The sequence below is a fragment of the Labeo rohita genome, chromosome 8 (genome assembly GCF_022985175.1).
Source record: "Labeo rohita strain BAU-BD-2019 chromosome 8, IGBB_LRoh.1.0, whole genome shotgun sequence".
Taxonomy (NCBI): domain Eukaryota; kingdom Metazoa; phylum Chordata; class Actinopteri; order Cypriniformes; family Cyprinidae; genus Labeo; species Labeo rohita.
Genome location: NC_066876.1, coordinates 31,151,080 through 31,176,635, shown reverse-complemented (window position 1 = coordinate 31,176,635; position 25,556 = coordinate 31,151,080). Strand labels below are relative to the sequence as shown.

At 36.5% G+C, this 25,556-nt stretch overlaps 1 protein-coding gene across 2 annotated transcripts in view; it reads left to right on the top strand.

Annotated features, from left to right (window-relative positions):
* loxhd1b (lipoxygenase homology PLAT domains 1b) overlaps positions 1-25,556 on the top strand; it is a 53,916-nt gene that overhangs the window by 20,672 nt on the left and 7,688 nt on the right. Inside the window, exons 12-37 of one of the 2 annotated variants that reach the window (XM_051117313.1) lie at positions 741-827; positions 905-1,040; positions 1,124-1,278; positions 1,414-1,574; positions 1,676-1,752; positions 3,638-3,834; positions 3,927-4,119; positions 5,249-5,409; positions 5,489-5,813; positions 5,997-6,148; positions 6,396-6,526; positions 9,598-9,743; positions 10,046-10,150; positions 10,267-10,395; positions 11,095-11,259; positions 12,886-13,067; positions 13,151-13,267; positions 13,340-13,502; positions 16,961-17,115; positions 19,353-19,562; positions 20,991-21,114; positions 21,206-21,414; positions 23,410-23,595; positions 23,673-23,800; positions 24,514-24,631; positions 24,800-24,977. In XM_051117313.1, the coding sequence (XP_050973270.1) occupies positions 741-827; positions 905-1,040; positions 1,124-1,278; positions 1,414-1,574; positions 1,676-1,752; positions 3,638-3,834; positions 3,927-4,119; positions 5,249-5,409; positions 5,489-5,813; positions 5,997-6,148; positions 6,396-6,526; positions 9,598-9,743; positions 10,046-10,150; positions 10,267-10,395; positions 11,095-11,259; positions 12,886-13,067; positions 13,151-13,267; positions 13,340-13,502; positions 16,961-17,115; positions 19,353-19,562; positions 20,991-21,114; positions 21,206-21,414; positions 23,410-23,595; positions 23,673-23,800; positions 24,514-24,631; positions 24,800-24,977 (4,090 nt within the window). Of the gene's footprint in view, positions 1-740; positions 828-904; positions 1,041-1,123; positions 1,279-1,413; positions 1,575-1,675; positions 1,753-3,637; positions 3,835-3,926; positions 4,120-5,248; positions 5,410-5,488; positions 5,814-5,996; positions 6,149-6,395; positions 6,527-9,597; positions 9,744-10,045; positions 10,151-10,266; positions 10,396-11,094; positions 11,260-12,885; positions 13,068-13,150; positions 13,268-13,339; positions 13,503-16,960; positions 17,116-19,352; positions 19,563-20,990; positions 21,115-21,205; positions 21,415-23,409; positions 23,596-23,672; positions 23,801-24,513; positions 24,632-24,799; positions 24,978-25,556 lie in introns of those variants that run through there. The other variant, XM_051117314.1, reaches the window with a different exon arrangement.

Sequence of the window (25,556 nt, the reverse complement as noted above, 5' to 3'; positions counted from 1 at the left end):
ACAGCATTTTTACACAAGTGACTAAAACTTTTAACAGTGCTGCAGCTTTGCAGGTAGGTTTCTTGAAGCATCCCGGAGACTTTGTCACAGTTCTTGTGGATTTAGTCTGAGTTTGTTCTGTTTCTTCATGTCATTCCAGAGACAGACTAGATGATGATGAGATCAGATCTCTGTGCAGAGCACTCACTGTTGTCAGACTACTTGTGCAAACAAAAATCTCACTGGATTATTACAATTAATGGCAAAATGAATGTTTGGAAATGTAATCTGATATTTCCTACTGACACACTACAGCAAAAGACCAACTTTAACTGACTTTAAACCATTTTTTAGCTGATGAAAATACTAGTGGCCTAAGACTTTTGCACAGTACTGTGTGTATATATATATATATATATATATATATATATATATATTTACATTTTTGTAATTTAATTTTTAATAATTTTTTGTTTTCATGTTTTTATTTTAAAATTATTTTCACTTTGCATTTTTATGATTTCATTAATTTTATATATTCATTTTACTTAAGCTATTTTAAATTTGTTTCAACTAACTTCACTTAAAAAAATAAAAAAATAAAAATAAATGTAACTTGTAACAGTGTTTTTTCCCACCATTTACAACAACAAATTTCAAACCCAAAGGATTCCTGTATGGATTGTCATTGTTGTTGCATTTCAGGAGTTCAAACCATCAGTCTGCATTGAATATGATTCATTTGTCTTTCGTTTTATCAGGTTGAGCTACCGGATCTCGGAAAGCTGACTAAACTGAGAATCTGGCATGAGAGGAGAAATCCCTTCGCCGGCTGGCATTTAAGTCGAGTAAGATCTTGAGATGCTGCTGCATTTAATGTTTCACACTTGATATCTCAATAACAATCTTCTTTATGTCTCCTAAGATGTCCATAATGAAAACTTTAACAAAGGAAACGTTTAAATTCCCATGTGAGCGCTGGCTGGACGCTAATGAGGACGATAACGAGGTGGTGCGAGAGCTTCCAGCCACCGGAGATCTCATCCCTGAACCTCTGCCACGTACATTACTATGCATTGCTATTATTGTTAACATTAGTCTACAAGATCATTTCACTCTCTGATGGATATTTGTGTTTCTCCAGTTGTTAAATATCGCGTCACAGTCTACACAGGGAATGTGAGCGGCGGAGGAACAGACGCCCATGTGTTTCTGTGTCTGATCGGAGATCAGGGCGACACCGGCGACCGCGGTTTGATCAACTGCAAGAACAACGTCAACAAGTTTGAGAAAGGCAACGTTAGTGACGTTTCTGTGGAGCTTCTATGAAGCGTTTATGTTGTTTTTAAGATTTTCCTGGCTTAAACATTCTGTTTCTGGGAGCATTCTGGGAACCACAAATGGTTATCTGGGTGTTCCGTGTGTCTCTCACAGGCGGATGAGTTCATCATCGAGGCCGTGTCCATCGGGCGGGTGCGCAGGGTGCGAATCGGTCACGACGGCCGCGGCGGAGGCTGCGGATGGTTCCTGGATAAAGTGGTCATCAGAGAAGAAGGCCAGGCTGAATCACAGGCTGTTGAGTTCCCATGCAACAGGTTACCGTTAATCCATTAATTTAAATCCAGAGCATTGGTTTATGTGCAGAATAGGTCGTTTTCGAGTGATGTTTTGTTCATATCATCCTTCATCTGTTTAGATGGTTCGACCGTAATGAAGACGACGGACAGATTGTTCGTGAGTTGGTCCCATTTGCAGACGGACAAAGACTTTATAGTGAGTTTTCTCCTGTTTCATAACAGTTTTTATGTGCTGCATGTTAAGACACACGCGTAATCATATATATAATCTAATAAAGCCAATAAAGCAGGGATTCTCAAACATCTCTACATCTCAAAGATGTTTTTCTCAAACCTAGATCAACCGACTCCTGATCGGCCACAATAACGAAGGGATGTAGATTCTCAAACTTTTTCATTAGGTTTTATATATTTTTATGATTTTGTTCATTTTTAATAATTATTTTATTTTGATCTTCTTTATTTTAAAGTAATTAATTTCAATTCTAAATGTTTACGATTTAAGTAATTTAGTATTTTATTATGATTGTTTGCTATTTTTAAATTATTCATTTTAATTTAACACTTATTTCTTTATTCAATTACTGTGTGGTTTAATCATTTTTACTTTTAATTATGTATCTTAATTTTACCCTTTTATGATTTCACAATTTTTGTTTTATTTTTATTTTTAAAGTACTTATTATATTTTACATTTTTATGATTTAATTATTTTTTTAGGTGTTTTATTTTGATAGTTTTTTTTTTTTTTTTTTTTAATTGATTTATATTTTTTATTTTATAAAGGTGTTTGATTTTGCATTTTTTTATTATATATATATATATATATATATATATATAACAGTACATATATAAATGCAAAGAAAAAATACTTTATATAAAATAAAAATATATTTAAATAAAATAAATATATTTAATGTAGTTAACTGATAGACAAGGGGGAAAAAATGGTGCGACACATAACGTAGCCTGTATTTGCTGGAGTTTCAGTTCAGTTTTCAGTTTTGTGACAGAAAGGATACTCAAATGGCAGAAAGCGACATTCTGTTTTTTTTTTTGTTTGTTTGTTTTGGGTTGATTTTGCTGGTATGAGGAAAGTTGAAGTAATTGCGCCGGTGCACACAAACACAAGACATATTAGTTCCAGCCTTTGGTACTTTATCAAAATAAACAGTGAACGAAACATCAGTGTGCCCGCCTCACTGTGTCACCGTTAGAACGCGACTGAAGTACAAAGTCTACAATCTACATAATAAATAATAGTTTAGCATTTAGATGCATCGTAAATATGGAAATATTATGGAATATTTTGATTTGTGCTGAATGAGAAAGGGTAGGATACAAGTGCACAAAGCTCCATTTCGCAGACAGCTGAGTGCGCAAGCCTTTAAAGCAACAATACTCATTTGTCAGTAAGAGACGCGTTTAGAATCAGCACATGGTCACTGTCTAGTGGGATTTGTTTTTAAGTGTGCAACTCCTGGCATTCGCTGTTCTTCTGGAGGCGGTTATCAAACAGAGTTGCATTACTGTGAGCGCCCCCTTCAGGATTGAGGGAGAATTGGCTGTATTCGTCGTAAGGCCTCATGCACCGAACCGAGATGCCCGTACGGTTCGGTCCATGATGGTATCGTTACACCCCTAATATATAGTTTATATATATATATATATTTTTTTTTTTTTGTGAAATCTGTTCAGTCAAATCTGCTTACTGGCTTTGACTTTCAGCAACTTTTATTAACATCATTTTAATTAAATGGTTTATATAAATTCTACACTTTTTTTGCTTATTATTTTATTTTTATTTTAGTTATTTAAATAAATACATTTTATTTATATAAATTCTTTTTACAAAAATATATTTTTGTGATGTAATGAATGTTCAGTAAATGTTTTTTTTTAATTTGTTTTATTTCAGTTTTACATTTTTATGAATTATTAGCTTTATTAGCTTTAAAAAGCCCCCTCACAGTTCAGGGAAACCCCAGTTTCACCGAAACCCTACATTAGAGTGCAAAACCACATTTCAGAATTCAGCACAAAGATCAAACTGAAATTTGAATATGAGAATATGCTTTCAGATGTCAGCTACCACATCGCAGTGAAGACGGGTAACGTCAGCGGAGGAAGTTCAGACTCTAAAGTGTTTGTGAAGTTCTACGGTGAGAAGGGAGACACAAGCAAAATGATGCTCGCGGTCTCCGACAACAACCTGCGCAATTACTTTGAGGTGGGACGCGTGGATGTTTTCACCGTCGACACCGCTGACATTGGACAGGTATGTGCGCTTTCCTACCAGTACTGTATTCTTCTTAACAGGCACTTATTAAAACTTTTCAAAACTCATGAAGATGTTTTTCTCAAACCTAGATCAACCGACTCCTGATCGGCCACAATAACGAAGGGATGCGCGCCGGCTGGTTTTTGGACAGCGTTCAGATTATGGTGCCGAATCACGGCAAACATTACATGTTCCCCAGTCACCGCTGGCTGTGCAGAGACGAGGCTGATGGGAAGACGGAGGTGGAGATTTACCCAAGTGAAATACTGGAAGTTGAACAATGTAAACGCTCATGCCAAAACATTATATAGCGAATACCTGCTGAAAATGCACTGGAAAAAAAAAATATTTCTTCCTAAGTGTTTTTGCATTGTTTTCTAGTACATTGTTAAATCAAGCTACATTTACTTCAAAAGCAAAATTACTTAAATTATTAAGACCACATAGCAACACTTTAAAACCTCTCAAAACAAATTTAATTTATTTTTCTGATCCCACTACTTCTGATCTTTTTGTTTCTAGTTTTAAGTACAAATTCTATTCATTTTTCAGAAAACAAGACTTAATATGCTTTTCAAGTAAGTGTCTTGATTTAAGAATGGATATTATAATATTGTATAGCGTTAGAATAATGTCTTACATGTTCTTGTTTTTAGAACTCAGAATAACTCAGCAACCACATAGCAACACTCTCTAACACTCAGAATAACCCAGCAACCACATAGTAACATCCTAAAACCCCTTAAAACAACCCAGCAACCTCATAGCAACACTAAAACACTCAAAACAACCCAGCAACCACATAGCAACACTCTAAGACCCTCATGATTAACCCAGCAACCGCATAGCACCACTCTAAAACCCTTTAAAACAACCCAGCAACCGCATAGCAACACTCTAAGACCCTCATGATTAACCCAGCAACCGCATCATAACACTCTAAAACCCCTCAAAACAACCCAGCAACCGCATAGCAACACTCTAAAACCCTCATGATTAACTCAGCAACCGCATCATAACACTCTAAAACCCCTCAAAACAACCCAGCAACCACATAGCAACACTCTAAGACCCTCATGATTAACCCAGCAACCGCATAGCAACACTCTAAAACCCTTTAAAACAACCCAGCAACCGCATAGCAACACTCTAAGACCCCTCAAAACAACCCAGCAACCGCATAGCAACACCAAAACACTCAGAATAGCCCAGCAACTGCATAGCAACAATCTGAAACCCCTTAGAACAACCCAGCAACCACATAGTAACACTCCAACATATATACAAACATATATATATATATATATGTGTGTGTATGTGTGTGTATTATAATTTTGTATAGCATTGGAATGCTTTTTTGCATGTTCTTGTTTTTAGAAGCGTGAAATGTTCTTGTGTCACTGTCCTGTAGTGATAAACTATGAGATCACGGTGGTGACAGGGGACGTCTTTGCCGGTGGCACAAATGCCAATGTTTTTATCCAAATATATGGAGATCAAGGAAAGACGGAGGTGCTCCAACTCAACAGCAGGTCGAATAACTTTGAAAGAGGAGCAACAGATATATTCAAGGTAATGTCAGTCTGTAACCATCATCATCATCATCATACTCAACTCAGTGTTGAACTGATCTGTGACGCCTGTGCAATAGATTGAGGCTAAAGATGTGGGAAAGATCTTCAAGATCCGCATTAGCAATGATGACTCGGGCATAGGAGCCGGATGGTACCTGGATCGGGTGGAGATCAAGCGTCTGGTGATGGCCATGGTTCCCAAAGAGAAAAAGGAAGATAAAAAGAAGAAGAAGAATAAGAAAAAGAAGAGCGAGGAGGATGAGGATGAGGAAGGAGGTGAGGAGGAGATGCGTGAGGTGCCTATGACGTACTTATTTCCTTGCGATCGCTGGCTGGCTGTTGATGAGGAGGACGGAGAGATGGTGGTGGAACTTCTGCCAGAGGACAACGAGGAGCTGGAGGGTACAGACACCTATCAATGTTTGATCATGTTCTGTTAACTATGTTTAATTATGTCAATCAGTGTGACATCAATACTGGTGTATCACGGTGCACAAATCACAGAAGATTACACCTGCAGTATCATTGATCAAATCATGGTAAATTCTTTCTTGTTTTAATAATTCAAAATATGTTCCGTCTCAGAAAACACATATGAACTCCACATCTTCACGGGAAACATGATGGGGGCTGGATCTGATGCCAACGTGTTCATCAACATCTACGGAGAGAATGGAGACACTGGAGAGCGACCCTTGAGAAAGTCCAATCATCTGAACAAATTTGAACGTGGACAGGTGAGATGAATGAGCTGTAAATGTCCAGTCATGGAAGGCAGGCAATCTGACACGATCCCTCATGTTATTCACAGTAGATGTAGTCGTATAGTCTTACTCATCTGTTAATGTGAGCCGATCAATTATTTACCACACACATCGAATATGCCCCTCTGAATCGAGGCCACCTTGACAGACCCAAGTATGACGTTGTTTTCATCATGTTTGTGGAAGTAGATTCAGGGTTACGTATTGTTTCAACTTACAGGAGGACATGTTCTCCATCACAGCTGTGGAACTGGGGCCTTTGAAGAAACTGAGGATCCGTCACGATAACAGCCATCAGTCAGCCTGGTACCTGGACAGGGTAGAGATCGTGGACACTAAAGATGATACCACGTGAGTTCACTCAGACTGATTCCTTAGATTCTGGCCTGACAGATATCAGAATCTGAAAAACAAATAGTAACACTCTAAAACCCAACAGCATAGCAACACTCTAAAATGTTTAGAATAACCCAGAATTCAAATAGCAGCAATCTAAAACCCCTCAGAACAATCCAGCGATCACAGCAACACTCCAAAACCCATCAGAAAAACCCAGCAACCACATAGCAACACTCTAAGAGCCTTCAGAACAACCCAGGAACCACTTAGTAACATTCTAAAACCCTTCAGAACAACCCAGCAATTGCATAACAACACTCTAAAATACTCAGAAAAACCCAGCAACCACATAGCAACTCTCTAAAGTCCTTCAGAACAACCCAGCAACCGCATGGCAACACTCTAAAACCCCTCAGAACAGCCCAGCAACCGCATAGCAACACTCTAAAACACTTCAGAACAGCCCAGCATCTGCATAGCAACACTCTAAAACACTTCAGAACAGCCCAGCAACCGCATGGCAACACCCTAAAACCCCTCAGAACAGCCCAGTGATCACATAACAGCACTCTAAAACCCCTCAGAACAGCCCAGCGATCGCATAACAACACTCTAAAACACTTCAGAACAGCCCAGCAATTGCATAACAACACTCTAAAACACTTCAGAACAGCCCAGCAATTGCATAGCAACACTCTAAAACACTTCAGAACAACCCAGCATCCGCATAGCAACACTCTAAAAGACTTCAGAACAACCTAGCAACCTCATAGCAACACTCTAAAACCTCTTAGAACAGCCCAGCAATTGCATAACAACACTCTAAAACACTTCAGAACAACCCAGCAACTGCATAGCAACACTCTAAAACACTTCTGAACAACCCAGCATCAGCACAGCAACACTCTAAAACACTTCAGAACAACCCAGCATCCGCATAGTAACACTGTAAAACACTTCAGAAGAACCCAGCAACCGCATAACAACACTCTAAAACACTTCAGAACAGCCCAGCAATTGCATAACAACACTCTAAAACACTTCAGAACAGCCCAGCAATTGCATAGCAACACTCTAAAACACTTCAGAACAGCCCAGCAATTGCATAACAACACTCTAAAACACTTCAGAACAGCCCAGCAATTGCATAGCAACACTCTAAAACACTTCAGAACAACCCAGCATCCGCATAGCAACACTCTAAAACACTTCAGAACAGCCCAGCAATTGCATAGCAACACTCTAAAACACTTCAGAACAACCTAGCAACCTCATAGCAACACTCTAAAACCTCTCAGAACAGCCCAGCAATTGCATAACAACACTCTAAAACACTTCAGAACAACCCAGCAACCGCATAGTAACACTGTAAAACACTTCAGAACAACCCAGCATCCGCATAGTAACACTGTAAAACACTTCAGAAGAACCCAGCAACCGCATAACAACACTCTAAAACACTTCAGAACAGCCCAGCAATTGCATAACAACACTCTAAAACACTTCAGAACAGCCCAGCAATTGCATAGCAACACTCTAAAACACTTCAGAACAACCCAGCAATTGCATAACAACACTCTAAAACACTTCAGAACAGCCCAGCAATTGCATAGCAACACTCTAAAACACTTCAGAACAACCCAGCATCCGCATAGCAACACTCTAAAACACTTCAGAACAACCTAGCAACCTCATAGCAACACTCTAAAACCTCTCAGAACAGCCCAGCAATTGCATAACAACACTCTAAAACACTTCAGAACAACCCAGCAACTGCATAGCAACACTCTAAAACACTTCTGAACAACCCAGCATCCGCATAGCAACACTCTAAAACACTTCAGAACAACCCAGCATCCGCATAGTAACACTGTAAAACACTTCAGAAGAACCCAGCAACCGCATAACAACACTCTAAAACACTTCAGAACAGCCCAGCAATTGCATAGCAACACTCTAAAACACTTCAGAACAACCCAGCAATTGCATAACAACACTCTAAAACACTTCAGAACAACCCAGCAATTGCATAGCAACACTCTAAAACACTTCAGAACAACCCAGCAATTGCATAACAACACTCTAAAACACTTCAGAACAACCCAGCAATTGCATAGCAACACTCTAAAACACTTCAGAACAACCCAGCATCCGCATAGCAACACTCTAAAACACTTCAGAACAGCCCAGCAATTGCATAACAACACTCTAAAACACTTCAGAACAGCCCAGCAATTGCATAACAACACTCTAAAACACTTCAGAACAGCCCAGCAATTGCATAGCAACACTCTAAAACACTTCAGAACAACCTAGCAACCTCACAGCAACACTCTAAAACCTCTCAGAACAGCCCAGCAATTGCATAACAACACTCTAAAATACTTCAGAACAACCCAGCAACCGCATAGTAACACTGTAAAACACTTCAGAAGAACCCAGCAACCGCATAACAACATTCTAAAATACTCAGAAAAACCCAACGATTGCATAACCCTGGTAGGTATGTTTTAATGCTGGGATGCTGGTTAGGTAGATTTTGATGCTGGTTTATGCTGGTCCTTGACCAACAACATGACCAGCTAAGAACCAGTTTAAACCAGCATCAAAACATACCTACCAGCATATGCTGTTTTTTTCACCAGGGAACAACACTCTAAAACCCCTCAGAACAGCCCAGCAACCTCATGGCAACACTTTAAAACCCCTCAGAACAATCTAGCAACTGCATAGCAACACCCAGAAACCACACAGCAACAATCTAAAGACCTCAGAATAACCCAGCATCCACACAGCAACACTCTGAAACTGTTCAGAACAAGGAAGTGACCACATAACACTCTAGAACTCTTCAAAACAGCCCAGCAACCGCAAAGCAAGACCCAGAAACCACAAAGCAAGAATTTAAAACAACCTCAGATAAAAGACACAGATATCACTTGAGGAAAACGGATCAAATGAAGATCTGCATGTGTCGATTTATTTATGAGTCTATTGTGTTGAAGCGCTTGGACACATTGTCACATAACAGAAACTCAATGAATGCGTCTCACGTCTAACTCTTCATATCGGCTTACACTCAGGTATTACTTCCCCTGTAATCGCTGGCTGGCGGTTGATGAAGATGATGGTCAGATTGCGCGGGAGCTCGTTCCTGTGGATGAGGCCTTCATGAGGAAGGACGAGGATGAGGAGGAATCTGGGGCTACACTGGGTTTGGAGCAGAAAGGTAAAGAAAACACACTGTCAGTGGCAACTAAAATAAGTTCTTATTTCATAGGCTTGAATTATTAAATGTTGCTCAATATGATCTTGAAATGAAAATTTTAACAATTTTTTGGAATTGGACACATTTTTCAGCAAATTCTCAGACTCTTATCTTATCTCAAGACACTTATCTCTATCCACGTAAATTTTATTACTTTGTACTTTTATTAAAAAAGAATGTTGACTGCAAATTGAATAAAATGTCAGTTTTTTTTCTGTCAGACAATGTACTTATTTAAAATTTCTTATTTTTTTTGTTTGTAGCAATGTCGACAACATACACATTGAGGATCAAGACCGGAGAAAAGAAACACGCCGGAACAGACGCTAATATCTTTGCGATTCTATATGGAGAGAATGATGACACAGGTGAAAATAAACGCAATCATCGCTTTAATGAAATATGAAGTGCTCTTCACACTATCCACTAACTGTTCAAATGGCTTTTCTTGGTTTCTTTTCATCCATTCTCATAAACTAAACAGGAATCATCAACCTGAAAGCCTCTAAATCACACAAAAACAAGTTTGAGAAAGGAATGATCGATGAGTTTATTGTGGAGGCCGTTGATCTCGGAGATCTCCAGAAACTGAGAATTGGCCATGATGACTCAGGTAAGTGTGACAGTCATTAAATGTCACCCAAAGCACGTCTGAACGTGATCGTAGGGCCGAGTGACAGCTGGGTTTGAATCAGGCTTTGTCCGGACAGGATTCACTTGACTGCCTCTAAAAGCTGCTTGCAAACCTGTCTGGTATTAAGTTGCTTGGCAACAGTACAAAAACGCTCCAATCACGTCATTCTTAATTGATTCTGTTGTTCTCGAGTCATTGATCAACACATAAATCACGAATGAACCTCTTACGTTCCTGGACAGCACTGGTTGATTTTGGGATCAAACTTTGCCTATGTGTCTCCTAGATCTCAATCTAGAGTTTCAGAAGAGATCTCAGTATTATCTGAAACTGTGCTCAGATATGTCTAGATCAAAGTCTGAGTTTGCAGTTAAAAGTCTCAATGTGAACTCAAGGATTTGTCATCAGATCATCTTAATGTTAAAGCTTTATACTCTTAGTGCAAGATTATTGGCTCATTTGGGTGTCTCCTAAGGAATTTTAAGAGAAACATTTGTAAGATAGTTCATCCTTCATCCTCTAGTTCATCCTTGAGTTCTTTTATTCCAGAGGACTTGAGCCATAAATAAGCAATAAAATAGTCAGCTTGGGTAGTCTCCTCTCTAACTGAACTGTAGCCATAAATGTCTTTCTTAGCAGGAGCATTACTGGAAATGATTGGGTCTGTGTGTTTTTTAGGAGGGTCAGCTGGTTGGTTCCTGGATTGGGTGGAGATTGATGCTCCTTCTCAAGGACAGAGGCTTCGTTTCCCATGTGGCCGCTGGCTGGACACAGGAGAAGATGATGGCGCTGTTGTCAGAGATCTGTATCCAGCGGAGCTACAGACTGAACTTTACACACCATGTAAGAGACTGTGAACTGCTTGGTTTACACACGATGGAACATGCAGCGGATTAGAAAGAGATGTTTATTAGTTGTTTGCTTCCACTTTGTAGCTTTTTCCTACAAAACAGTAATAGATATAAAAGACATTAAGTTCTGATTTTCTTATTCAAAACATTATTAAATCAAGGTATTTCATTGAAAAAAAAAAAAGTTTTAAAATATTAAGTGGGGAAAAATGGATCAAAATTTAAGTGAATTTATAAAAGGAAAATTAAATACACTACCAGTCAAAATCTTTGAACAGGAAGATTTTATAATGTTTTCTAAAGAAGTCTCTTCTGCTAACCAAGCCTGCATTAATTTGATCCAAAGTACAGCAAAAACAGTAAAATGTTGACATATTTTTACTATTTAAAATAACTGGTTTCTATTTGAATATATTTTAAAATGTGATTTATTTCTGTGATCAAAGCTGAATTTTCAGCATCTTTACTCCAGTCTTCAGTGTCACATGATCTTTCAGAAAGCATTCTAATATACTGATTTGCTGTTCAAGAAACATTTTTTTTATTGTTATCAATATGTAAAATAGTTAAGTAATTGGAGTAATTTTTTTGTGTATGTGTGTGGGGGGTTGGGGGGGTAGGGGGTTATAGAAATTAATACTTTATTTAGCAAGGATGCTTTAAATTGATCAAAAGTAATGATACAGACATGTAACAAAATGTAACAAAAGATTTCTATTTCAGATAAATGCTGTTCTTCTGAACTTTCTATTTATCAAAGAAACCTGAAACAATTCTACTCAGCAGTTTTCAACATAATAATAATATTAAATGTTTTTTGAGCAGCAAATCAGAATATTTGATTGATTTCTGTAGGATCAAGTGACACTGAAGACTGGAGTAATGATCCTGAAAATTCAGCTTTGATCACAGGAATAAATTACATTTTAAAAATTATTCAAACAGAAAACAGCTATTTGTACTGTTTTCGCTGTAATTTAGGCTTGGTGAGCAGAAGACTTCTTTAAAAAAAAAAATACGCATGAAAAATCTTAATGTTGAAAAACTTTTGACTGGTAGTGTGCCAATGGAGTCAGAAAAAAATAATTTGAAGGGAAAATAAAATTTTTCTAACCTTACTGGCAGATATTTTCTTGCTTTAAGCATAAACTTGATTTTGATATAAACAAACCTTAATATTTTATTTCATTTTCCTTCAAGTGAATTTATTCACACAAAATCAGTTGGATCAGTGTTATTTTACAACATAATGTTATAGTTTTTAATATTATTTTGAATTAGTTTTAATTTCATATTTTCCATTTTTAGTTTCTTTTACATTTTAGTTCAAGTTTTTCAATTTCGCTGTGTTTTTGTGATTTTTAATTTATTTTTGTTTAAATGTCTTTATAGTTATATTTGATACAAGCATCTGCTAAATTATTAAATGATTAAACTTTTTTTTTTTTGTTTTTTTTTTTTTTTTTTTTTTTTTTTTTTAGTTAACTGTAATAATAACTGGTGTCATGGAGTGCAGCACGACATATATAAAACGAATATAAAACAACCAGAGAAGTTTATGTGGTTGTACGATCCCTATATATAGATTTGAATAAATGTTTTTGTCTTTCTCCTGCAGTCGTTCCCTATGAGATCACCACCTTCACAAGTGACGTGTTCGCTGCGGGGACGGATGCGGATGTTTTCATCGTTCTGTACGGTCAGAAGGGTCTGTGTTCGCAGCAAAAGTACCTGTGCGTGAACAAGAGAGAAAGACGCATGTACTTCGAAAGATCAGCAGAAGACATGTTTATTGTTGAGGTGAGCGTCACTCCGTCATCATCATACAGCACACAAACACTCTCAGTCACTCAACGCTGTGCTTTATTTTTCTCTCTGACAAGCTGGAAGACATAGGGGACGTCTTAGAGAAGATCCGCATCGGACACGATAACCAAGGGACGAATCCAGGCTGGCATCTGGACAGAGTGGAAATCAGACGACTACTAAGGAAAGGAAAGGTAACAGCGTTCATCAGGAAGTCATTTTGATGATATTAGAAAAGACTGACGTAGTGAACCGAACTTTCTCAGGGTTCGGAGACGACCATCTTCCCCTGTGAACGCTGGCTGGCCAAGTCTGAGGATGACGGCGAGACGGTGAGGGAGCTGGTGCCGTCGGAGATCATCACGGAGAAGCTGCTGAGAGACGGGACGCTCAAACACAACGAGATCGAGGTGGAAGATGCTCTGGAGAGTATGTGACTGTGTCATACTGTACAGAATAAGGATTTCAGTCCATTTATTGATTTAGAAAGCACAAATAAACACAAAAATCTACCCTTTCCTACTCCCCATGACGGAAATTATGGGAATAACTTCTGTTAAACTGTAAACCGTCACTGAAAGGTTTGCTCTAATAAGTATGTTCAAAAACTAGGTACAGTGAGGTTATTAAGTTTTTTTTTTAAGCTTTAGAAAGCCAACTTACTGAAATGCTATTTAAACTTTTTATTCTTCTTCTTTTTCTTCTGAGACAAAAATTTTCAACTCTGACTCCTCCTAGAACTTTGACTCTACAAACTCCAGACTCAGCCCAGATCTTCAGACTGATCTGACTTAGTGTGCTGTATTTTTTCTAACTGATCGGACTTATGGTTTTCCTAAAAATGACTATTAAAACTGGGAAAAATCCCATAGACTTTCACTGACGGAATGTTCAAATGAGCCAACACTATTCAAAACTCCCAGAATCCTTTGAGACTCAGTCAAGCTTCCCTTCTATGTACTGTATTTCAAATCCATTTAAACTCATTCAAATGCATTTAAATCTAATCTAATATTTCTAATATTTCTAATCTATCTATTTCACAAGCCAAGTCTAGCAACTAGAATCATGCTAGTAACTTGCTAATCATGCTAGAAAAACGCTAGCAATAGGCTAATCAGGCTAGAAACATGCTAACAACATGCTAATCATGCTAGAAACATGCTAGTAACTTGTTATTCATGCTAGAAATATACTAGCAACATGCTAATAATGCATCATGTTAAAAACACACTGGAAACATGCTATCAACATGCTAGTAACTTGCTAATCATGCGCTAAGCATGTTAGCACCATGCTAATGATGTTAACAATGTGCTAGCAACATGTTAATCATGCTAACAACATGCTAATGATGTTAACAATGTGCTACCAACATGCTAATGATGCTAACAACATGCTAATAATGTTAACAACATGCTAACAACATGCTAATCGTGTTAGAAACAGACTAGCAACATACTAGTAACTTGTTAATCATGTTAGAAAACATGCTAGCAACATGCTAATGATGGTAACAACACGCTAATAATGTTAACATGTTAAAAACATGTTAATCATGCTAGAAACAGATTAGCAACATGCTATTTATTTGCTAATCATGTTAATAACATGCTAACAACATGCTAATCATGTTAGAAACATGTTAACAACATACTAGTAACATGTTAATCATACTAGCAACATGCTAATGATGCTAACAACTTGCTAGCAACATGTTAATAACTTGTTAATCATTCTAATAACATGGTAACAACATGCACAAAACGTGCCAATCATGCTAATAACATGCTAACAACATGTTAATTATGTTAGAAACGTGTTAGCAACATGCTAGTAACTTTTTAATCATGCTAGAATCATGCTAGCAACATGGTAACAAAGTATCATGCTAACAACATGCTAATCATGGTAAAATCATGTTAGCAACATGCAACATGTTAGTGATGCTAACAACATGCTAGCAACATGCTAATAATGCAAACAACATGTTAATCATGCTAGCAACATGCTAGTAACTTGTTAATCATGCTAATAACATGGTAATCATGCAAGAAACATGTTAGCAACATGGTAATCATGCTAGAAGCAGACTAGTAACATATTAGTAACTTGCTAATCATGCTCATAAGATGCTAACAACCTGCTAATCATGTTAGAAACAATGCGAGCAACATGCTAGTAACTGGTTAATCATGGTAGAAACATGCTAACAACATGGTAACAAGGTAATATGCTAACAACATGCTAATCATGTTAAAATCATGTTAGCAACATGCTAATAACATGTTAATCATTGTAGAAGCATGCTAGCAACATGCTAGTAACTTTTTAATCATGCTATTAACATGCTAGCAACATGCTAATCATGCTTATGTTAAAAACGTGCTAAAACTTGCTAATCATGCTAAAAACATGCTAGCAACATGCTAACTATGCTAGCAACAAGCAAGTAACATGCTAGTCATGCTAGCAACACCCTAGTAACCACCCCTATCTATCTAACACATTCAAACTCTACGCTATTAAAACTACTTTAAACTTCAAACTATTTCAGACTGAAAAACATCAAACTTGAAACTTTTTAAAAATTTCTTAAATTTTTAAACTTTTCAAACTTTTTAAAACTTTCTGGTCTGGCTTTCTCAAGCCAACTTAAAGTTTGTCTTGACAAGCTTTTTTATCTAGTTCTACTTACCCTTCAACCATCCAACATTAAAAGCAAATTTAAAAGTGTAAAAGGCTTAAATTACTACAACAGAAATTAAATTACTACAACAACCCCAAAAACTCAAACTGACAGATGAGGATGATTTGTATCGCAACTTTATGATTCAAAATGGTTTGTTTTGGTCTTTCTGAGTGCCTCCTATAATGCTTTAAATCCTTTAGGAAAAAGGTGGAAAGTTAACCACTTTGATAAATAAAATTAACTTCATAATTTATGATGAATTAGTTGCCAAAAAATAGGTCTTTAACTTCCAGCAGGTCTAGCAAACGGATGTCCTGATCTGTGAAGGAACACGCTGTTCTGATCAGCGGATCGCAAACATCCGATAGGCTTATTAAAGCTTAACCGATCCCACAGACAGGAAGGCACTAGGTAATTTAAGCATTAAAAAATAAGCAGTAGTACTTTTGAAATTAATTCTATAACACTTTGGCAACTAGTTAAGAGACATTAAAGTCAGAGTAATGTGTTTGTCTGGCAGCAGCATTTTGGACCATTGAAATTGTAACATAAGGACTGGGGTATTCTATTATATAAAGAGTTACAATAATCTAAATGAGATTAAATGAAAGCATGGATAACTCAAGATCCTGAAAAGATTAGAAAGACATTTGACAAGTGTTTTAAGTAAAATAAAATAAAATAAACTTGACTTAGTATTATTCATTTGTTATTCTATATACTGTAGTGTTTATTCATATTTTGACATTTTATTTTTAAATTTAAATTTTAATGATTTTTGTCATTTGCTTTTGTCATATTTGTATGATGTTTTTAATTTTTTTTATTGTGCTTTAATTGATTTTTATTTCAGGTTTAGTTACCAGTTTATTTTAGTGTATTTTCATTTTAGTACTTTTGCACCAAGTTCTCTCAACACAGGACTGGAGAGGAAAACTTCATTACTTATTTGAAAAAGAACTCAGATTACGTAACTCACATTATTTATAATGCGTTACCCCCAACACTGTATAGAAATAAATGTAAAAAACAGTTTTATTTAACAATAACAAAGCTGGCTCAAATAAACAGATTTTAATTGAAAATACATGTCAGAATTCATGTCATGGTTTGTTTTTTATTATAACAGAATATTCTCAAAAGTTTGAAGTGGTGCATCTCACTTGTTGATCTCTACTTGTTGATGTTTCTCCAGCTCACACGTATAAGGTATCAGTGAGGACGGGCGACATGTACGGAGCTGGTACCGATGCCAACGTGTTCCTGACCATCTACGGAGATCTGGGAGACACAGGAGAACGCAAGCTCAGCAAATCTGAGAGCAGCAGCAACAAGTTTGAGAGAGGAGCCGTAAGTCCTGAAACCAGTTTCACAATCACATATGCTGAATTAGCAGAAGGAAAGTCAGTTTATTGTGTAGTGGTTAAAGATTGCCTCAAAACAGCTTTATAGATAAATCTGAAAAGATATTATCATCCATGAAGTCCATCAGACCTGTAACACACTTCACTAACCATCAAACTTCATTTGTGACCCTGGACCACAAAACCAGTCATAAGGCAGTTTTTTTAAATTGAGATTTATGCATCATCTGAAAGCTGAATAAATAAGATTTCCAATGATGTACAGGTGCATCCCAATAAATTAGAATGTCGTGGAAAAGTTCATTTGTTTCAGTAATTCAACCCAAATTGTGAAACTCATGTATTAAATACATTCAATGCACACAGACTGAAGTAGTTTAAGTCTTTGGTTCTTTTAATTGTGATGATTTTGGCTCACATTTAACAAAAACCCACCAATTCACTATCTCAACAAATTAGAATATGGTGACATGCCAATCAGCTAATCAACTCAAAACACCTGCAAAGGTTTTAGTTTGGTTCATTAGGCTACACAATCATGGGGAAGACTGCTGATCTGACAGTTGTCCAGAAGACGATCATTGACACCCTTCACAAGGAGGGTAAGCCACAAACATTCATTGCCAAAGAAGCTGGCTGTTCACAGAGTGCTGTATCCAAGCATGTTAACAGAAAGTTAAGTGGAAGAAAAAAGTGTGGAAGAAAAAGATGCACAATCAACCGGGAGAACCGCAGCCTTGAGAGGCTTGTCAAGCAAAATCGATTCAAGAATTTGGTTGATACAGTTGTCGTATTCCTCTTGTTAATCCACTCCTGAACCACAGACAATGTCAGAGGAGTCTTACCTGGGCTAAGGAGAAGAAATGGACTGTTGTCCAGTGGTCCAAAGTCCTCTTTTCAGATGAGAGCAAGTTTTGTATTTCATTTGGAAACCAAGGACCTAGAGTCTGGAGGAAGGGTGGAGAAGCTCAAAGCCCAAATTGCTTAAAGTCCGGTGTTAAGTTTCCACAGTCTGTGATGATTTGGGGTGCAATGTCATATGCTGGTGTTGGTCCACTGTGTTTTTTGAAAACCAAAGTCACTGCACCCGTTTACCAAGAAATTTTAGAGCACTTTATGCTTCCTTCTGTTGACCAGCTTTTTAAAGATGCTGATTTCATTTTCCAGCAGGATTTGGCATCTGCCCACACTGCCAAAAGCACCAAAAGTTGGTTAAATGACCATGGTGTTGGTGTGCTTGACTGGCCAACAAACTCACCAGACCTGAACCCCACAGAGAATCTATCTGGTATTGTCAAGAGGAAAATAAAAAACAAGAGACCAAAAAATGCAGATGAGCTGAAGGCCACTGTCAAAGAAACCTGGGCTTCCATACCACCTCAGCAGTGCCACAGACTGATCACCTCCATGCCACGGCGAATTGAGGCAGTAATTAAAGCAAAAGGAGCCCCTACCAAGCATTGAGTACATATACAGTAAATGAACATACTTTCCAGAAGGCCAACAATTCATTAAAAATGTTTTTTAAAAAAGTTTTCTAATTTGTTGAGATAGTGAATTGGTGTTTTGTTAAATGTGAGCCAAAGTCATCACAATTAAAAGAACCAAAGACTTAAACTACTTTAGTCTGTGTGCATTATATTTATTTAATACACAAGTTTCACAATTTGATTTGAATTACTGAAATAAATGAACTTTTTTCACGACATTCTAATTTATTGAGATGCACCTGTATGGTTTGTTAGGATAGGACAATATTTGGATATGAAAATGTAGAATCTGAGGGTGTAAAAAAAACAAAATATTGAGAAAATTGAGCAATGCATATTAGGGTACAACGGGGCTAAAGGCACACCCTAAGAAAAAAAGTGCATTTCACTGTGCCCAAAGTGTGTGATTGCAGAAAAATATATATGTTTGTATCATACATTTATGGAGCAACAGATTTTGTGTAAAATATATTATACAAGTCATTTAATTATTTATTTGTTTATTAAATAATTTTGGCATAAAAGAAAAATGTATAATTTTGACCCATACAATGTATTTTTGCCTATTGGTACAAATATACCTCTGTTACTTAAGACTGGTTTTGTTGTCCAGGGTCACATTTGTTCAAGAGGAAAAAACTAAGCAGAGCATCATTGGCACAACAATGAAAGCAGCAATGTTAACCAGCTCCAAATCAGTATTTCAGGATTCACAGCAGCTGTTTGTGTGCAGGTTGACAAGTTCAGCATTGAAGCGGTGGATTTAGGTCAGGTCTATAAGATCAGAATCCGGCATGATAATTCTCTGGCTGGAGCCGACTGGTATCTGGATCAGGTAGAGGTGGTGGATGTGGAGACAGAAGAGGTGTACATGTTCCTGTGTGAACGCTGGCTCTCCACTAAGAAAGAGGACAAGCGCATTGAGAGGACCTTCTTTGTCAAGGTGATTTGTCAAATCTCACAGGGTTCGTACAGTTGCTTGAATTGCTTGAAAATGCATTGGCTTGAAAACGACAAATACAAATTATGGTTAAAACGAGAACTAAACACTTGAGTAGCCTCCTGTAAAGTCTGCTTTTTCATGGAAGAGTCTGTGCTTTTGAGCCATATAAAAGGTAAATAAAAATGCCCCTGCTCAGTTCAACTAAATCTTTTAAGACTGTTGTGAATAAAGTGAAATGTAAAAATGAATGAAAAGTGTTGAAGTGCATCAAAGATTTATTTATGTGCACATGTATTTATAAATCACACACGTATATTTTGTGCATATGTGCAATGGCCATTGAGAGGTGTTTAGATTAGTCCTCAGTGAGGAAAAATCTGAAAAACGATACTGTTTGTATTCCGATCATGCATTTACTGAATGCATTTTGTACTCTCTGCACTACTGTCAACAACAGTGCAGCTATGTTGTAAGCAAGAAATTCATTTTGGGGTTTAGACAGTGAGATTCAGTGAGCTCCCAGCTAACGGAAAATGTTCTAACTTTGGCTAACGTTCTCTAAATGTTCTCTCAAAGTTACCGGAAACGTTCTTGCAGTAACGTTAGTAGAACGTTTTCTCAAGGTTAAAATGTCATTGATAAAGTTCTAAAAACGTTAGCATAAAAACAACTGTTTTTTTTTTTTTCTGTTTTTTTTGCATTGTTAGTGGAATGTTTTAAAAATGTTATAAAAAATGTCTTGACAAAATGAGATATAATTTGCATAGCAACATAATTTGTGTATCCAATTACACAAAGACACATCCAGTGGCCTTTTCCCCCTGACATGAGAGTAAAAAACTTTTTGATTAAAATTAAAATCTTTAAGATGTGCTTAAAAGTCAGAAGACACTTATATTCTTACATTTCACATTTATTCTCAAACTGTTTTCTGACATTTGCAATAACAGTGAATCAGAAGATACACTAGAATGCAAAGTGTATCCGAGCTAACATTTTTTGGTTACCAGAACGTTATTTTTTATGGTTTGTTTTTGGTTAGCCAGGAAAGTTCCCAGAACGTTTGTTTTTGGTTTGTAGGTCATTATTCTAACATTCTTGAAACGTTTTCAGAAAGTTAGGTTTTGGTTCCCAGAAAGTTAGTTTTTGGTTTTAAGAACATCATTATAACGTTCCTCTAACGTTAATATAACATTCCCAGAACGTTAGTTTTTCAGTTTGTATAATGTAATTCTAATGTTTCCAGAAAGTTAGTTTTTGGTTCCCAGAAAGTTCTTTTTTGGTTTTTAGAACTTTTAAAATAGAAAGATTAATTAATTGGCACTTCATGTAATTTATTAGATTAAAAATTGTAATTGCTTGACAGCCCTAATAGAAATGTCATAAAAAAGTTAACGCACATAATTCACAATTGTGTTTTTCTGTTAGGGATACGAGGGTGAGAGGAACCCAAACGCAAAGAAGAGCATGCAGAACTCTAAAGCGGGTCTGGACAGCAACATGAACAAAAAGAAGAAGAAGAAAAAGGCTGTTATTATGGAGGAGGGTCCGAGTAAGATGATGCTTTATTCCATGATGTGTTTTCTTCATCTGTTGCTGTTATACAAACAGAGACGGGTTGTCTAATGTCTTTATTTTGGCAGTGATCCCGTACCACTTCACCGTGTCCACCGGAGATGATCGTGATGCCAGCACCACTAGTCGTGTTTACGTTATCATCATGGGACCCAACGATTTAGAAACGGAGCGACTCTGGCTTGATCTCACTGATGGGAAGATGTGCTTTGCTGCGGGAGGAATGGAGCACTTCATGTGTTACGGACTAGATGTGGGAGAGATCAAGAGAGTTGAGGTGACACCCCTATGTTGTTTGTTTTAAACACATCAAATGGATGAACTTTACACTACCGTTCAAAAGTTTGAGGTTTGTAGAATGTTTTTGAAAGAAGTCTCTTCTGCTCACCCAAAGCTGCATTTATTTGATCAAAAATACAGTAAAACATTATTGCAATCTCAAATACAGTCATGGCCAAAAATATCGGCACCCTTGCAATTCTGTCAGAAAAAGCAACACTTCTTTCAGAAAATTGTTCCAATTGCAAATGTTTTGGTATTCACATGCCTGTTGTTATTGTTTGCACTGCAACAACACACACAAAAAAACAGAGAAGAAAAGTCAATTTTGATAAAAACTCACACAGAACCCAAAAATGGACTGCACAAAATAATTGGCACCTTGTCAAAACGGTAAGAAATAATTGCTTTTCAAGCATGTGATGCTCCTGTAATTTGTATTTAGACACACATCTGGCAAGTAACAGGTGTGGGCAAAATAGTAATTACACTTGCACCAGTTAAAATGGAGAAAAGTTGACTCAACCTTTGTGTTGTGTGTCACACTGAGCATGGAGAAAAGAAAGAAGTGTATAAAGTTGTCTGTGAATTTGAGAGCAAAAATTGTGGAAAAACGGGGACAATCTCAAGGCTACAAGTCCATCTCCAGAGATCTTAATGTTCCTGTGTCCGCTGTGCGCAATTTCATCAAGCGGTTTACAGCCCATGGCACTGTAGCTAACCACGTGGACGGGAGTGCAAAATTAATGAAAAATTACAGCGAAGGATTGTTCGAATGGTGGATAAAGAACCCCGATTATCTTCCAAATAAATTCAAGCTGATCTGCAGACACAGGGTACAACAGTGTCAGCTCGCACTGTCCGTCGCCATCTGAATGAAGAGGGACACTATGGTAGGAGACCCAAGAGGACACCACTGCTGACACAAAGGCATAAAAAAGCAAGACTGGAATTTGAATGACCTTTTGCAGTTTGCAAAAGAAGAGTGGTCTAAAATTTCAGTAGAGAGGTGTAAGAAACTCATCCATGGTTACAGGAAGCGACTGATTTCAGTTACTTTTTCCAAAGGGGGTGCTACCAAATATTAAGTTAAGGGTGCCAATAATTTTGTCCAGTGCATTTTTTGGGATTCTGTGTTTGACTTTTCCTCTCTGTTTTTTGTGTGTTGTTCCAATACATGTGAGTACCAAAACATTTGCAACTGCAACAATTTTCTGAGAAGGGTTGCATTTTCTGACAGAAAGCACTGTATAAATGAATGTGAGAACTGCAAGGGTGCCAATATTTTTGCCCATGACTGTAGCTGTTTTCTATGTGAAGATTTCTGTGATCAAAGCTGAATTTTCAGCATCATTACAGTTGTGCTGCCCAATATTTTGCCCAATTTTTTCAGGATTCACAGATGAATGGAAAGTTCAGAATAACAGCATTTATTTGAAATAGAAACCTTTTGTAATATTATAAATGTCTGTTACTTTTGACCAATTTAATGCATCCTTAAAACGACAAATTTTTTACGTGAAATAAACATTAACTGACACAAAATTGAAAAAAAACAACAACTTATTTCTGAAGTAAAAAAATTAAAAATAAACTGACACATAAAAATGAATAAATTTCCAGGTTTGTAAAAGTTAACAAAAACTAAAAAAAAATGTTTACATTAACTGAAATAAAATTAAAGAGTTGCCAAAGCAACACTGAAAGTAAAAACAGAAAATATCAAAATAAATTCTAATTCAAAATATTAGCAAAAACTATAATAGTATATCAATTAAACTAACACAGATTCATTGTTTATAAGTATTAATTTCCTTTCTTTTAAAAACAAAAAAAATCATCTTATAAACCTCAAACTTTGAAGTGTATGAACACTATGTAGTGATTACGGCTGCAGTAATTCATCAAATGATGTCAGGAACAGCCATGTTTGCATGTTATACCTGATGCACAACAGTGAATTCACCCTCCAGTCCTGATGTTTTGTCCTCAGTTGGGTCATAACGGAGCGACTCCCGAAAGCTGCTGGCTGGTGGATGCGCTGTCAGTGGCCGTTCCCACTAAAGGCATTCAGTACAACTTCCTGTGCAAGTGCTGGCTGGCCAAAGACAGAGGAGACGGTCTGACGGCCAGAGTCTTCAACATACTGGACGCCACCACCATCAGCATCATTCGGAAGGTCCGGACGTTCATTAAGTTCATGACTCCTGGTTTCTGTGTGTGGATTGTAGATCTCATATTCTGGCCGTTGTTCAGGTGGTTTATGAGGTGACGGTGGTCACGGGTGACACTCAGAACGCAGGAACAGACACCAACATCTTCATAACTGTGTTTGGGGCCAACGGGAGCATGGAGGAGATGCTCCTCGCTAAACATGAGGACAGGTACACGTTCACCAGAATACACATCAGTGATATATATAGGAAAAACACAGGGATATTTATGGTTTTTGTTTAAAAATTTGAATTAGAAAAAAAGAAAGTCTTTACTTTTTTTAATTTTTTATGAAAATGAGAAATGTTGCCTTGACAACTAGTTGACATAAAAATGAATGAAATGTTTTTATTTTATTTTATTTCAGTCAACATTTATTTTATTTCAAGTAACACTTTTTTATTATAATGGTTTCATATACAATGGTTTGAATTAGTTTATTCATATTCTCCATTTTCATGTTTATTTTTTAATGAAAATGAGAAATGTTGCAGTGACAACTCGCTGAAATAAAAATAAATTTAATTTTGGTTTTATTTTGTTTTATTTCAGTTTGCACATTTATTTCAGTTAAACATTTTTTTTGTTTAATTTGTTTAATATTTTTGAATTATTTTTTATTCATATAAAAAAAAATATATATATATATATATATATATATATATATATATATAGTTTTTATTCATTTTTATTTGATGATTTTTTTTTTTGAAAATGAGAAATGTTGCCTTGACAACTAGCTGAAATAAAAATAAATTTAAATTATTTTATTTTATTTCAAGTAACAAAAATAGTTTTATTTCACTTAACGGTTATTTTAATTTCGGTTATTTTAATTATGGTTTCAGTTTTAGTTAACGCTAATAACCCTGGTTTGTGGTAGGTTTGAAAGAGGACAGGAAGACATGTTTAACCTGGAGATTGATGACATTGCGCCTCTGAAAAAGCTCCGCGTTCGCATCGACGGCACAGGGAGTCGTCCCGATTGGTTCCTTGACAAGGTCAGTCTGTGATACGAGCGTCTAATGAAACCCGAGCAGCTTACGTCCTGTTCGGACCCAAATCTGTGAGACTTTTAATCAGGTTATCGGGTTAATCACAACACAGTGAATTAAACTCATTAAGGACATGACTATAAACACTCTGCTTGTTCCTGTCACATGACCCAGATCATCATGAGAAACCTGAGCACGGAGGAGGTGTATGTTTTCACCTACGAGGAGTGGCTCTCCAAGACCAAAGGACCCAAGAGGACGAAGGTTTGTGAACTTCCTGCGGTCGTGGACGACGAGGAGATGGTGGAGAAAACCACATACACCATCCAGGTTAAAACCAGTGACATCGCTGGTAGGTGTATGAATGATTAAACATCGTTACTAATATTTACAGTGTTTTACACTGGCATTACATGTCTGAGAGAGACATTTAATGACTCGCGTGTTGCTCTTTCAGAGCTCAGGAGATTTAATTTCTCAGTTATGCGTCATTAATTCATCAACTTTGTTCCAAATGTTTCTCCTAAAACTCCTAATTAAAATAGAAAAAAGAAAAAACGCAGTTTGAGTTATAAAATCAATCTTAAGTTTAGATCATGTGATGTATTAAAATGAGTAAAACTAAAATAAAATTCAATTTATTTATAAAAACTAATAAAAAAATTACAAAAACACATCAGAATTACTATAAAACTTAAATTCAAATGAAAATAGAAAATAGAAAAATAAAAACTTATTCAACATTAAAAAAAGTCTTTACTTGAAATAAAGTGAATTACAATTAAATTAAATTAATTAATTGAATTGAAAAAAACAGTAGCTAATAAAAATAACAAATACACACCCTCAAACAAAATTTCAATTACTTTAAAATATAAATGAAAATGGAAATATTAAAAAAAAACTCATTCAAAAATGTCTTCACTTGAAA